The 14,939-nt window shown below is 48.5% G+C and overlaps 1 protein-coding gene across 1 annotated transcript in view; it reads left to right on the top strand.

Annotated features, from left to right (window-relative positions):
• LOC141060686 (solute carrier family 23 member 1-like) overlaps window positions 1-14,939 on the top strand; it is a 643,790-nt gene that overhangs the window by 76,766 nt on the left and 552,085 nt on the right. Inside the window, exon 5 of the mRNA XM_073557017.1 lies at window positions 10,584-10,746. Coding sequence (XP_073413118.1) covers window positions 10,584-10,746 — 163 coding nt within the window. The remainder of the gene's footprint in view (window positions 1-10,583; window positions 10,747-14,939) is intronic.

The raw sequence follows: 14,939 nt of genomic DNA, 5'->3' as shown, positions 1-14,939 counted from the left end.
TACTCGGACCACCTTGGAGGATCTAATTTTGCTTGCCACGCACATTGATTTGTGCTTTCAGTAGTGTTCTCGAGAGGCTGCCAGAAAGAGACCTTTTAGGCCTTCTTTTTCAGCCCATATTCCACCCAGTCCTCGGCCTTCGGGTTCCTCCGGCAGTTCTGCACAGGAACCTATGCAGGTAGATCGGGTTAAGATGGCGGAACAATGTCTGAGAGAGAGGTTAGCACAGGGCTTGTGCTTATACTGCGATGGTACGTCTCATTTCCTGCGCTCATGTACTGATAGGCCGGGAAACGCCTCCATCTAGGTCAGCTCGGAGAGGCCCCCCTAGGTGTGTCAGATTCCTCTCCACCTCTTACACTTTGTTTTGATTGTCCAGGGTCAGAGACGTGGCTCTGAAGTGGCTTATGTGGATTCAGGCGCTGCAGGCAACTTTATTCGGCTTAAGGAGGTGAAGAAATACCAGATCCCTGTGATCTTTTTAGAGTACCCTTGTATGATTGCTCCCATAGATAGTAAACCCCTGCAAGAGTCCATCTCCATGGTTACTGAGGAAGTGGTTGTGCAGATTGGGGCCCTGTATCAAAAGAGGATTGCCTTCTATGTTCTGCCCAACTTGTCACATGCTCTGTTTCTCGGTCTTCTTTGGCTTCAAACACACAAGCCCGTTTTGGATTGGCGTTCTGGTGAGATTCTTCAGTGGGGGCATCCGTGTCAAGAGAGATTCTTAGGGTCTGTCCGCCCGGTCACCTCCTCTCAACGCTCTTCTGGTCCTGTGGGACTGCCTTCCTCCTACTGGTCCTTCACAGACGTTTTTGGTAAAAAGGCCGAAACCCTTTCACCTCATCGGCCCTATGACTGCCCAGTCGAACTACGGCTGGGAACCACCCCGCCAAGGGGCCGAATCTATCCGCTCTATCCGGCCGAGAAATCCACCATGTCCGAAAACGTCTGTGAGAACCTTGCCAGGGGATTTATACGAAATCCTCCTCGCCCGCAGGAGCCGGCTTTTTCTTTGTAAAAAAGGAGGATGGCTCTCTTCGGACGTGCATCGATTACAGAGGTCTTAATGACATCACGATAAAAAATAAGTACCCTCTGCCGCTCATCCCTGAGCTCTCCGATCATCTGAGATGGCTGGAATCTTCTCTAAATTAAACTTACGTGGAGCCTACAACCTCATTCGTATCCACACTGGAGACGAGTGGAAGACCGCTTTTAACACTCGGGATGGGCATTACGAATATCTTGTCATGCTCGTCGGCCTGTGTAACACCCCCGCGGTATTTCAAAAATTTGTCAACGACATCTTCCGGGACCTGCTATACTCCTGCGTGGTGGTCTACCTAGATGACATCCTTGTCTTCTCTTCGGATTTATCTTCTCACAGGAGGAGCATCTGTCTGGTGCTGCAGCGCTTGCGGGAGAACCGTCTTTACACTAAGTTGGAAAAGTGCATCTTCGAGCAGTATTCCTTGCCCATTTTAGGGTATATCGTCTCTAAGTCTGCGCTGGAGATGGACCCTAAAAAACTGTCTGCAATCCTCCAGTGGCCATGTCCGGTAGGGGTTAAGGCTGTCCAATGCTTCCTTGGTTTTGCTAACTATTACCGACTGTTTATCCCGCATTTCTCGTCTGTAACCAAGCCAATCTCGCGCCTCACTCGGAAAGGAGTCGGCCCTGCAACCTGGTCTCTGGAGGCCGAAGAGGCCTTTCTAAGCCTAAAGCAAGCTTTTGCAGCTGCACCTGTGTTACATCGGCCCGAGGCGAACAAACCGTTTGTCCTGGAAGTGGACGCATCTTCCACTGGGGCCGGCGCAGTGCTGTCTCAGAGGTCTTCTTCTGGCCTCTTGGTCACCTGTCGATTCTTTTCTAAGGCCTTTTCTCCTGCAGAGTGCAACTATTCTATTGGGAATCAGGAGCTGTTAGCCATAAAAATGGCTTTGAAGGAGTGGTGTTACCTACTGGAGCGGGTTATCCATCCTTTTACCATCTTCACTGGCCATAAGAACCTGGCCTACATTCAGTCAGCCCAGAGGCTCAACCCCCGACAGGCCAGATGATCCCTGTTCTTTGCTTGCTTCGATTTTGAGTTGAATTTCCGTCCTGGTCAGAAAAATGTCAAGGCTGATGCATTATTTCGGTCTCTTCAGCCTCCCAACTTGGAAGAGGAGCTCTCTCACATCATTGATGTGGTCAAAATCATCACGGTGGCTCCCGTGAAGCTGATTACTCCGCCTCCAGGTAAAACCTTCATTCCTGAGGCTGATGGGTGGGAGGTTTTGCGTTGGAGACACTCCTTCAAGATCTCTGGTCATGTCGGGGTTAAAAAGACTTTGGATCTCATTTCCCAGTTGTACTGGTGGCCCTCTCTCTGCCAAGACGTGGCTGACATCACTACCTTGTGCCCCTGCAGTGCCAAAGTCAAGGTCCTCAGACGGTTGCCTTCGGGGCTCCTGCTTCTGTTACCTGTTCCTTCGTCTCCGTGGCAACACATAGCCTAGGATTTTATCATGGAAATGCCCCGCTCTTCCGGTTGCACAACTATTCTGGTAGTAGTAGACCGGTTCTCTAAGATGGCGCACTTTGTTCCGCTACAAAGACTGCCCTCCACTCCTGAATTGGCAAAGGTCTTCGTCCAGCACGTCATCCGACTTCATGGATTTCCACAACACATTGTATCTGATTGTGGAGTTCAATTTACGTCTCGATTTTGGAAGGCCTTATGTGGTCTCTTGGAGGTAAAGTTGAATTTCTCTTCCGCATACTACCCTCAAACCAACGGTCAAGTGTTGGCTTCCTATCTATGTAATTTTTCCAACTCATATCAAGATGACTGGTCTAGCCTTTTCCCGTGGGCCGAGTTCGCCTATAATAACCATCCCAACGAGTCCTCAGCCAAGTCTCCATTTTTTGTGGTTTTTGGTATGCATCCCGGTATTTGCCAGTTTCTGCCTCCTCCGGGGTGCCTGCAACCGACTCCGTGACCATGGAATTCTCCAGAATTTGGCAAGAGACTATGGAGGTGCTCGAGAAAACCGGAGAACGTATGAAGAGGCATGCCGACAAGAGGCGCTTGAATGCTCCAACTTATCTTCCGGGCGAGAAGGTTTGGCTTTCATCTAAATATATTAGATTGAAGATGCCCTCCTACAAGTTAGGACCTCGTTACATTTGTCCTTTTGAAGTCCTCCGGCGCATCTACAATGTAGTGTACAAGCTGAAGTTGCCTGCCTCGCTCTGCGTTTCCAACGTCTTCCATGTCTCTCTCCTGAAGCCAGTCATACTGAATAGTTTCCATCCTGCTCCCGGCTCCTCCCCTCCACCGGTCAGTGCCGATAACGTTTTTGAGGTGAAGGATATTCTAGCCTCTAAGAGGCTCCAGGGTAGGACGTTCTTTTTAATTGATTGGAAAGGGTTTGGTCCCGAGGAGGGGTCTTGGGAACCCCGGGAGAACATTAATGCACCCCGTATTCTTAAATAGTTTTTGTCCAAGGGTAGAGGAGAGGGGTGTAAGAGTGTGTACTGTTACTCACTTGCTCACCGCCACCAGGCCCGGGTCTGCCACTGCCTGCACCCACACTGCCCCGGCCTTCCCTGCATCCTGCTCTTGCTCCCCACCGGACACCTGCACAGGCACACCGGCGTGCTCCTGCTCTGCTGCCAGCCGCGTTCCCCATGTACTCATGCATGCACCTTAGGGCCCGACCGTGTGTGCACGTGCAGGTCTTATTCTCCCATGTGACCTGACCCGGCAGCACTGCCTGTCCAACGGAAGGCAGGCACCGGGTATTTCAGGCCGTCCTCGCTTAGTGGAGGCGCCTGATTATTGAGTTTGCTCGCATACTTAGGCCCGTCTTGCTGTCGCTAGCTTCTTCCTTGTATACCCTGTGTCTTAACCCCTTGTCTCCCTCCTTCTCTTCTGCTCCTGCCCTGCATCTTCCTGGTGCCTGCTCCGCCTCCGCTTTCCTCAGTCTGCATACAATCTCCACCTCCACTCCCCTCTGCCTTAAGCTCTCTCCAGCTCGTGGTTTACCTCCTCCATACCTCTCCTGCTCCTTTCCTGCTCAGTTCTTAACCTCTCCATACTACCCCGTCTCTTCTCCATTTTTTGTGTTTGTCCCTGAGCCGACCCCTGGCCCTGGCATCCATGGTACTAGAGGTCCCTGAGCTTTTTCCCTAACGATCCCTGTATAGGGGTAGGTCAACTCAGGTGCGCTCGCTCGGGGGAGTTTCGGTATCACAGTTCAGTGGGTCGACTCTTGGTACCCACCGCCTCTGGCGTAACATTCCATCCCCAGGCCTAATGGTTGGAGATAGTCTTTTCCTGAAATTCTGTACCCTACTGTCTCCATACATACCTTTGTTCCAAAGAGTTATATTTTAATCTTATTGGTCCACAGGACCTGTTTTCAAAATGCATCAGGCTTGCTTAGATGTTCTTTTGCATACTTATGACTCTGAATATTATGGTGAGGGCACAGGAGAGATTTTCTTTTTTTAGAAAAGAAATGCAAAGGACTTTAACTAGAGACATCACTGGTGACTCAGTGTGTCACTGGTGAGCCCTGTATTACCTGTACAATTTACACTATATACAGAGCTGTGTATAATGTCACTTATTGTAATATTAGTATTGTGATTTTTTAATAATGATCAGTATTGTAGTATTCGGTAACTATGTGGTAGTAATATGTGGTCTGGTCATGGAGTGACGGTATTTGTTCATTGTATGTGATATTATTCGGTTACTATGTGGTGGTAATATGTGGTCTGATCATGGTGAGATGGTATTTGTTACTTGTACCCGCGGAAGCTCCGGCATCTTAGGGCAGTAGGAGAGGTCACTCTAAACGTAAAGGACGTCTCTCAACTCCTGATTCTTAATGTGTCCGTGAGAACCGGTAAATCTGTTTGTTGAGTCAGCATATTTGGATTCCGGGGCAGCCGGAAATTTTATACTTCTGGCTGTAGTGGATCGGTTCCAAATCCCAGTTCATCCACTCCAGAACCCCCAGGCAATAACATCTGTCATTGGGAGAACTTTTCAGGAGATGGTTCATTTGGCTATCGAGCTGCTTGAGGTCCGTATTGGGATGCTCCATATGGAGAGGATGGTTTTATGTCCTCTCTAACATGTCTCACGCCTTCCTCTTGGGCCTACCATGGCTACGTCAGCATGAACCTGTGTTGAATTGGAGAACTGGAGAGGTGCTCCTCTGGGGACATTTCTGTCATGGTAGGTGTTTGGCTCCCATACACCCAGCTAAAGTCCCATCTAGTCCGGCATTGCTGCCCAATTTGCCACCTGCCTATTGGTCCTTCGCTGATGTATTTGACAAGAAGGAGGCAGAGACTTTGCCGCCCACAGGTCATATCACTGCCCTATCGACTTGATTCCCGTGTCTACACCCCCTAGAGGCTGAATTTACCCTCTGTCCCCAGCTGAGACTCAAGCTATGTTGGACTACATCCAGGAGAATTTGTTTAGGGGGTTCATTCAGAAATCCTCCTCACCTGCTGGGGCAAAGTTTTTCTTCATCAAGAAAAAGGATGGATCTCTACGACCCTGTATAGACTATCGAGGTCTCAACCAGATCACGGTGAAAAATAAATATTCTATCCCATTGATTCCACAGTTGTTTGACCGATTAAGAGATGCCAGGATCTTCACCAAATTAGATTTAAGAGGCACCTACAATCTAATCAGCATTTGCCGGGGAGACGAATGGAAGACGGTTTTAAACACCTGGGATGGACACTATGAATACCGTGTGATGCCCTTCGGTCTTGGTAATGCACTGGCCGTTTTCCAAGAGTCCGTCAATGACATCTTCCGGGACCGCTTTATTCCTGCGTTGTGGTGTACCTGGATGATATTCTGATTTTTTCCCCAGATCTGGCCTCCCACAGACGAGCAGTTCGGCAAGTGCTTCAGCGTCTTAGGAAGAATCGACTCTACGCCAAGTATGAGAAGTGCATTTTTGAACAATCCTCTCTACCTTTCTTGGGATACATTGTCTCAGATACCAGACTTAGGATGAATCCTGAGAAGGTCGCTTCCATCCTTAAATGGACGCTGCCCGTTTCAAGGCAATCCAAAAATTCCTTGACTTTGTTAATTATTATGGGAAATTAATCCCGCACTTCTTCACGCTGACTGCTCTCATCTCTATCATGACCCGAAAGGGAGCAGATCCAAAGAACTGGTCCTCCAAGGCTGAAGAGGCCTTCCACTCTCTCAAATGGTGCTTCTCCACCGCACCCATTCTGCATCATCTGGATCTGAATAAACAGTTCTTCCTTGAGGTGGACACATCGAGACGAAGTGGTGCTTAGGTAGAAGTCCTCCTCAGGTCACCGCGTGTCCTGCGGCTTTTTCTCCAAGGCTTTCTCCGCTCCAGAACGTAACTACTCCATTGGGGACTGGGAGTTGCTATCCGTTAAGATGTTCTCTGGAGGACTGGTGATTTCTGCTGGAGGGCGCAGTTTATCCAGTAGTGATCTACACAGACCATAAGAATCTGGCATATCTCCAGTCCGCTTAAAGACCTAATCCTCGCCAGGCCAGGTGGTCTTTGCTTTTTGCCTGCTTTAACTTTCTTTTGTATTTCAAATCCAGTGACAAGAATATCAGAGCTCATGCCCTCTCTTGCTCATTTCTATCTGGGGACCAAGAAGAGGATCCTCCCTTTCATTGAACCCTCTAAGATGGTTACGGTCGCCCCTGTCTCTCTGTTGCAAATTCTGAAAAGAAGCAGGTTTTGTCTTGAGGTCACTTTTCCAAGGTGGCTGGTCACGTGGGACAAAGGAAGATATTACAATTGATCTCACGTTATTACTGGTGGCCATCCATGAGGAAGGAGATCTATGATTATGTGGCTGCCTGTCTGACTTGTGCCCGCAATAAAGTTCCTAGACGGCTTCCCACCAGTTCTCGTCTGCCATTACCCGTACCATTCATTCCTTGGCAGCACATAGCAATGGACTTTATTATAGATTTGCCAGTTTCCGAGGGTTGCACAGTAATCTGGGTAGTCGTGGATCGCTTCTCAAAAATGGTGCATTTTACCCCATTGTCTTCTTCTGTCCACTCCTGAATTGGCTGACAGATTCATTAAGCATATTTTGCATCTGCATGGATTTCCTCGCCACAGCGTATCCAATTGAGGTTCACAGTTTACTTCCAGATTCTGGCAAGTACTCTGGAAACATCTGGATATCGTCTTTGATTTCTCCTCGGCTTATCACCCTCAGTCCAATGGACAAGTGGAGCGGGTCAACCTGGTACTGGGTAACTACCTGTGACACTTCGTCAATGCCCACCATAATGATTGGGTGAAATTGCTTCCCTGGGCTGAGATCTCATACAACAATCATGTTGGTGAAGCCTCTGGAGAGTCATCTTTCTACATCGTGTTCGGTCGGCAACCCGAGGTTCTCCTTCCAGTGTTGGTTCCTTCTGATGTTCCTGCAGCAGATGTCCTTTCCAAAGATTTTGTAAAGTTGTGGGAGGACACCCGGGTCACGTTAGAAGCATCCTCGTTTCCTATGAAGAGGAAAGCAGACAAGAGGCACCTGGATCCTCCGTTCTTCCATCCTGGAGACAAGGTATGGCTTTCGTCCAGGTACGTCTGGCTGAAGATCCCTTCTTACAAGTTGGGTCCTCATTTTATTGGGCCTTTCAAGGTGTTGAAGCGGATCAATGAAGTCTCCTATAAATTTAAGCTGCCTCCTTCTCTGTGGATTCCAAATTCCTTTCATGTATCTCTACTGAAGCCAGTCATCCTGAGTCCCTTCTTCAAGGATCCCAGTACCACGCCCATGCCAACAGCCTGGAGAAAAACTTGGCCATGAAGAAGATGAGAGGCAAGACCTTCTTCCTTGTTGATTGGAAGGGATTTGGCTCTGAAAAAAGGTCCTGGGAGCCCAAGGAGAATATCCACGCTCCAATTCTTCTATTGATTTTCCTTGATGGCTTGAAGAGGAGGGGGCATAAAGGGGGTACTGTTAGCACCACGTCGGCTTCCCGATGTGTCAGTTCACTCACCCGTGCAGCAGTTGGTCCCTCTCCCCCTCATGCTCCGCTGGCTTCCAGCAGCACTTCCAGCCGGGCCCCTGGCCATGTTCTAAGGGCATGTGCATGCGCACTCCCGCCCTCTTAAAGGACCAGTGCGTGCACTTGCTATTTCCTCCCCAGCCAATGCTTTTGAGGCATTATGTATTTATTTCTTTCTCTCCACTGGGAAGGTACTTGAGCAACCTTCCTGTTTCAGTCTAGGTTGTGTAAAGTTGCATACAAGTGCAAATCCTGCCTGCTGTATTCCAAGTACAAATCCTGCCTGTTGTACTCTAAGTGCAAATCCCACTTGCTACACTCTGAAGCTGTGACATCGGCAGCCGTGCCCGCCGATGCCCCTTCAGCGGCGGCACCCGCCGCAGCCTCTACTCACCTGCGCGCCTCCGCCCACGCTCCCGCCCTGGTTTCCTTCCTGCTGCGGACACCCGCGCCGGCCTTAGGTCGCGGGCGCGTGCCCATCCCTTCTCTGCATCTGACTGTGGGTGTCACTGAGGGGCAGGGCTGGGGACGCACTTCCTGCTCCTAAGGTATTTCAGGCGTCTTCCCTATGAGGAAGACACCTGGTGATTGTGTGGATGTCCCACACTATTCTGGCCTGTATTCCCATTCCTAAGTGCTATTACTTGTTGTCTCCCTGTCCCTGTGCTGTTCCGTCCCTCCTGTCTGCCTCCGTTCCTCCTGTCTGTACATTCCCCTCCTAGTCCTGCCTGCCTGCTGTCTGCCATACTTATCCCCTGGCCCCTCTCCTTCCTTCTGGATTTCCCTGTCATATGCTCGTCTACATTTATATATTTCTCCCTGGGGTTTCTCATCTGCACTTCCTCGCCTTCTGTGCCTGCACCTGCTGCTCCTACGTATATAGCTGCCCGGTTCCTTTCCTCTCTGATACTCTCGGTTCAGGTACCCTGACCTCTGTTCGTTTTTTCCGGTTCTGTCTCTTGCCTTGCTTGTCCTTCGAGCCGTCCCTCTTGGTACCGGCTGTCGCGGTTCTGACCTCTGTGGTCTTGCCCCTAATGAGCCCTGTACAGGGGTCGGTCATCACCTGGTGCGTTCGTCCCGAGGGCTCCAGATCCGCGACCCAGAGGGTCCACTCTCGGACGTAGCCTGCTCCTGAGCATCACAGAAGCAAATCCCACTTGCTGCACTCTGAAGCAAATCCTGCTTGCTGCACTCAGAAGAAAATTCTTCTAGCTGCATTCTGACTCAAACTCTGTCTCTGACACCAACTTTGTCTGCTGCACTCTGATGCAAGCTCTGACAGCTTCTTCATCCATTCTGTTCTTCAGGTCCAGCTGCTGTGCAACTGTTGGTCTGCCCTGGAGTGGTACCTGGCATTCATCGGGAGCCATGTCTAACCTCACCATCAGAGGCTCTAATGAATAGTCAGGTGATCGCTTAGTCATGCCCCTCCAGGCTCTCTGCGGTCCGTGGCACAGTGGTTCCACAAACCATGCACGCAACAGGAATATGTGGCCTGGTCATGGTGTGGTGGTATTTCTCCCTTTTACATGGTATTATTATCAGTTACTATGTGGTGGTAATATCTGGTCCGGCCATCTGTGGTCTGGTCGTGAAGTGGCGATATTAGTTCCTTGTATGTGGTATTATTCGGTCACTATTTGATGGTAAAATGTGGTCCTGCCAAGGTGTGATGGTATTTGTCCCTTGTATGTCGTATAATTTGGTCACTATGTGGTGGTGGTGGTGGTGGTGGTGGTATGGCTGTGGTGTGGTGATATTTATTCCTTGTATATAGTATTATTCAGTCACTATGTGGTGGTAATGTGGTCTAGCCTTGATATGATGGTATTTTTCCCTTGTATGTGTTATTATGTTTTCATTTGTATGTGACATATTCCCTTAAAGAAATAGTAAACAAAAATGTACCAAAAAGGAGCATTGAAGTTTTAAGAAATTTTTAATATGTTACAGTACAGTGGGGCCCTGCCAAAAGAGTGTACCTTGCAATGATAGCAGCTTAAAAAATCTTTTGGCAAAAACCAAAGCTGCTGGCTCTGTATGTGATGTGGTGTTCAATGGGATCTGTTAATGTGTTATTAGTGAGGGCATGGTGCAGAATGGTGGGTGATGGGATTGTGGAAGGTTTGAGAGGTGTAGGAAGAGCTGGGTGGAGTCTGTATGTAGTCTCAGGGCTCATACTCATTTGCGAGAGACTCGCACAATTCTCCTGCGAGTCTCTTGCATGAAAACCTGGCACTGCTGTCGGCACTCGGAGAGGAGCATGTGGCTCCACGAGTGCCGACGGCAGTGCCAGATTTTCATGTGAGAGACTCACGCAAGAATCGTGCGAGTCTCTTGCAAGTGAGTATGAGCCCTCAAGGGGGCCCGAAAATGTTGCCAGAATGGAGACCTTAAATTCCTGGTGGTATCCCTGTGTTCAATATCCTGTTTATTCCAGTTTTTGGTATTGTACATTACACTTTTGTGCAAGTAGGTGACAAATGCATGACAAATTACTGAATATATTTTCTTTCATCCATAGATTACCTATTCTACAAGGAGGGACATTCAGTTTAATTACACCCACACTGGCAATACTATCTCTTCCACAGTGGAAATGTCAGAATTCTGACATGTTCTTCTTCAATGGTACTGAGATTTTCTCTATAAATCATACAGAATCCTGGCAGGCACGAATGAGAGAGGTAATCTAAATACTGTATGACACTGCATTGCACTATTTACCTGGGCATTGCATGATGATACCTGAATACTGTAGGTCATATTTGAATGTGAAATATATGTGTACGATATGCACTTTTTATATTTATGTAACGTATGATCTATCTGGTCAATGTCCATATTGGTCAGAAAGCTATGCTCTTTTTATTTAGGAAAAGTTTGCCACTAAATGTGCACTGTATGTATTATTTGCAGGAAAACAGATAAAGAGATGCAACAGAGCAATGTATTTTTTAGCATATAAATGTTTTTTTGGGTTTTTTTAATTGTATAATCTATAATAATAAATGCCCTAATCAGCTTCCGGTTGTAACAACTTCCGTCCAGTTGTAACCGGTGACGTCACCACACACACACGCACATGTTAACCCTCAACACACCACACCGCCTCAACACACACTCCTCTAACCTTTCACCTCCACTCATGTCCACTCACTCTTTCACTCCACATACGTTCCTTTCTCTCACTCCGTTTCTCATACTCACACCGTCATCGTCGCTGCCCCGACATCTTCCTCCGCCGCCGCGATCCAGGATCCAGACGTTCTCCAGGCCGCCGACATATTCTTGCGGGACACCATCTTGGATTTCGTGAAATCCCGCGATATTCAAGATGGCGTCGCCGCAACAACATGTCGCTGGCGTGGACGAAATCGGGATCCAAAAAGATGGCGTCGGCGAAATCTCGCGAGATTACGCCGACGCCATTTTGGATCCCGATGTCGCCCATGCCAGCGACATGTTGTTGCGGCGACGCCATCTTTAATATCGCGGGACTTCACGATATCCAAGATGGCGTCTCGCAAGAACATGTCGCTGGCGTGGGCGACATCGGGATCCAAAATGGCGTCGGCGTAATCTCGCGAGATTTCGCCGACGCCATCTTTTTGGATCCCGATTTCGTCCACGCCAGCGACATGTTGTTGCGGCGACGCCATCTTGAATATCGCGGGATTTCACGAAATCCAAGATGGTGTCCCGCAAGAACATGTCGGCGGCCTGGAGAACGTCTGGATCCTGGATCGCGGCGGCGGAGGAAGATGTCAGGGCAGCGACGATGACGGTGTGAGTATGAGAAACGGAGTGAGAGAAAGGAACGTATGTGGAGTGAAAGAGTGAGTGGACATGAGTGGAGGTGAAAGGTGAGAGGAGTGTGTGTTGAGGCGGTGTGGTGTGTTGAGGGTTAACATGGCAAGAGGTGTTAACGACGTCGGCGAAATCTCGCGAGATTTCGCCGACGCCATCTTGCATTCGTGAAATTGCATCATTTACCTCACGCCGACTTGCTGTGCGAACGCTTGGCATTGCCTGTACCACCATAACTACTGCTGCCTTGGTCCTATGCCTGTTTACTGCCGGTGTCTAATTACTGGACCAATTTGCCTGTACCGCCATAACTACTGCTGCCTTGCTACTCTGCCGGTGTCTAATTACAGGGCCAATTTGCCTCTATCGCCATAACTACTGCTGCTTTGGTCATCTGCCTGTTTACTGCCGGTGTCTAATTACAAGGCCAATTTGCCTCTACCGCCATAACTACTGCTGCCTTGCTCCTCTGCCGGTGTCTAATTACAGGGCCAATTTGCCTCTACCGCCATAACTACTGCTGCCTTGCTCCTCTGCCGGTGTCTAATTACAGGGCCAATTTGCCTCTACCGCCATAACTACTGCTGCCTTGCTCCTCTGCCGGTGTCTAATTACAGGGCCAATTTGCCTCTACCGCCATAACTACTGCTGCCTTGCTCCTCTGCCGGTGTCTAATTACAGGGCCAATTTGCCTCTACCGCCATAACTACTGCTGCCTTGCTCCTCTGCCGGTGTCTAATTACAGGGCCAATTTGCCTCTACCGCCATAACTACTGCTGCCTTGCTCCTCTGCCGGTGTCTAATTACAGGGCCAATTTGCCTCTACCGCCATAACTACTGCTGCCTTGCTCCTCTGCCGGTGTCTAATTACAGGAACAAATTGCCTCTACCGCCATAACTACTGCTGCCTTGCTCCTCTGCCGGTGTCTAATTACAGGGCCAATTTGCCTCTACCGCCATAACTACTGCTGCCTTGCTCCTCTGCCGGTGTCTAATTACAGGATCAATTTGCCTCTACCGCCATAACTACTGCTGCCTTGCTCCTCTGCCGGTGTCTAATTACAGGGCCAATTTGCCTCTACCGCCATAACTACTGCTGCCTTGCTCCTCTGCCGGTGTCTAATTACAGGGACAATTTACCTCTACCGCCATAACTACTGCTGCCTTGCTCCTCTGCCGGTGTCTAATTACAGGATCAATTTGCCTCTACCGCCATAACTACTGCTGCATTGCTCCTCTGCCGGTGTCTAATTACAGGGCCAATTTGCCAATACCGCCATAACTACTGCTGCCTTGCTCCTCTGCCGGTGTCTAATTACAGGGCCAATTTGCCTCTACCGCCATAACTACTGCTGCCTTGCTCCTCTGCCGGTGTCTAACTACAGGGCCAATTTGCCACTACCACTTCATAACTACTGCTGGGCAATTACAGGGTCAATTAGTATCTGTTTACTCTACAATACTCCAGGACGCCTTCTTCACTGCCAGATAACTGCCAAATAGACTCCTTTACCTGTGCCAACATGAGTCATAACACAAAGTATGCCAATGCCAGTGAAAGGAAAGCAGCTTTAGCACTACGACAAAAACAACGCCGAGCTAATGAGACTCCTGAGGAAAAACACCATCGCCTTGAGAAGATTAAGGCTTATAAACGCCGTCGCCTCACACACGAATCCCCTAACTCTAAATCCATAAGATTGGCTGAAGAAGCCTCTGCACGCCGTCACCGCCGACAACAGACGGCCTCTTCCTCATCATTATTATTAGACTCACAACAGGATGCTTCCACATCAGCATGTGGAACAATTTACTGCTACACTTCATCCCATATGCCGTTCACTGACATAACTAATCAGCAATCTGTTTCTGCCCTATCAATACCACCATTCAATACCGATGCACAGTATGCCAATGCCAGTGAAAGGAAAGCAGCTTTAGCACTACGACAAAAACAACGCCGTGCTAATGAGACTCCTGAGGAAAAACAGCATCGACTTGACAAGATTAAGGCTTATAAACGCCGTCGTCTCACACACGAATCCCCTAACTCTAAATCTATTACATTGGCTGAAGAAGCCTCTACACGCCATCACCGCCAACAACAGACGGCTTCTTCCTCATCATTATTAGTAGACTCACAACAGGATGCTTCCACATCAGCATGTGGAACAAGTTACTACCACACTTCATCCCATATGCCGTTCACTGACATAACTAATCAGCAATCTGTTTCTGCCCTATCAATACCACCATTAGTCAATACCAACGCACAGTTTCTTCACATACAAGCTGCAGTTAGCCCGCAGAAAGTGCAACCAAGACAAATATACGTTGGTCTCAAAACTAGGTGCACCCCATCGGTTGGACATGCACTTCTACTACAATCTCACATTTTCACTAATGATGAAAATAGTATTACCGAACACAGCTGTGGTGACATGACCCATGTATGTGAGCATTGCGAAGCTTTGCATTTTGTAGCAGAGATACCTTCTGATAACAACTTTACACTTTGCTGTCAGAAGGGTAAAGTCCATGTACCCATACTACAATACCCTGATGTCTTTACACGTTTGCTGAAAGGGCAAAGTGAATTTAGCAAAAATTTCATGGATAATATTCGAAGTATTAACAGTTCCTTTGCTTTTGCCTCCATGGGTGCAAATATTTCACCACCTCCTGGATATGGCCCATACTGTTTCCGCATACATGGCCAGATCTATCATAGAACTGAAACACTACATCCCTCAGATGACCAGCAACGCGCATTTGCCCAACTTTACATTCTCGATACCACTACCGCAAACGAACAACGCTTACGATGTAAAGAAAATCAAAAATGTCATCCTACATTGATGAACATTATTGCCCTTCAAATCCAAACTATTAATCCTTTTGTGGAAGCTTATCAAATGTTACGTGATGTGGAAGAACAAGAAAAAATTAAATCTCTACAAAACGGAACTGTCATGCCAAACATCACTATGGCTATTAAACAAGATCGTACTCAAGACCCTCAACGCTACAATAATCCCACTGTCAGTGAAGTAGCAGTCGTGTTTCAAAC

Source organism: Dendrobates tinctorius, unplaced genomic scaffold, assembly GCF_039654945.1.
Source record: "Dendrobates tinctorius isolate UK_male_01 unplaced genomic scaffold, ASM3965494v1 ptg000241l, whole genome shotgun sequence".
NCBI lineage: Eukaryota > Metazoa > Chordata > Amphibia > Anura > Dendrobatidae > Dendrobates > Dendrobates tinctorius.
Note: the sequence above shows the minus strand (reverse complement) of the source record. Positions and strands in the feature narration are given on the sequence as shown.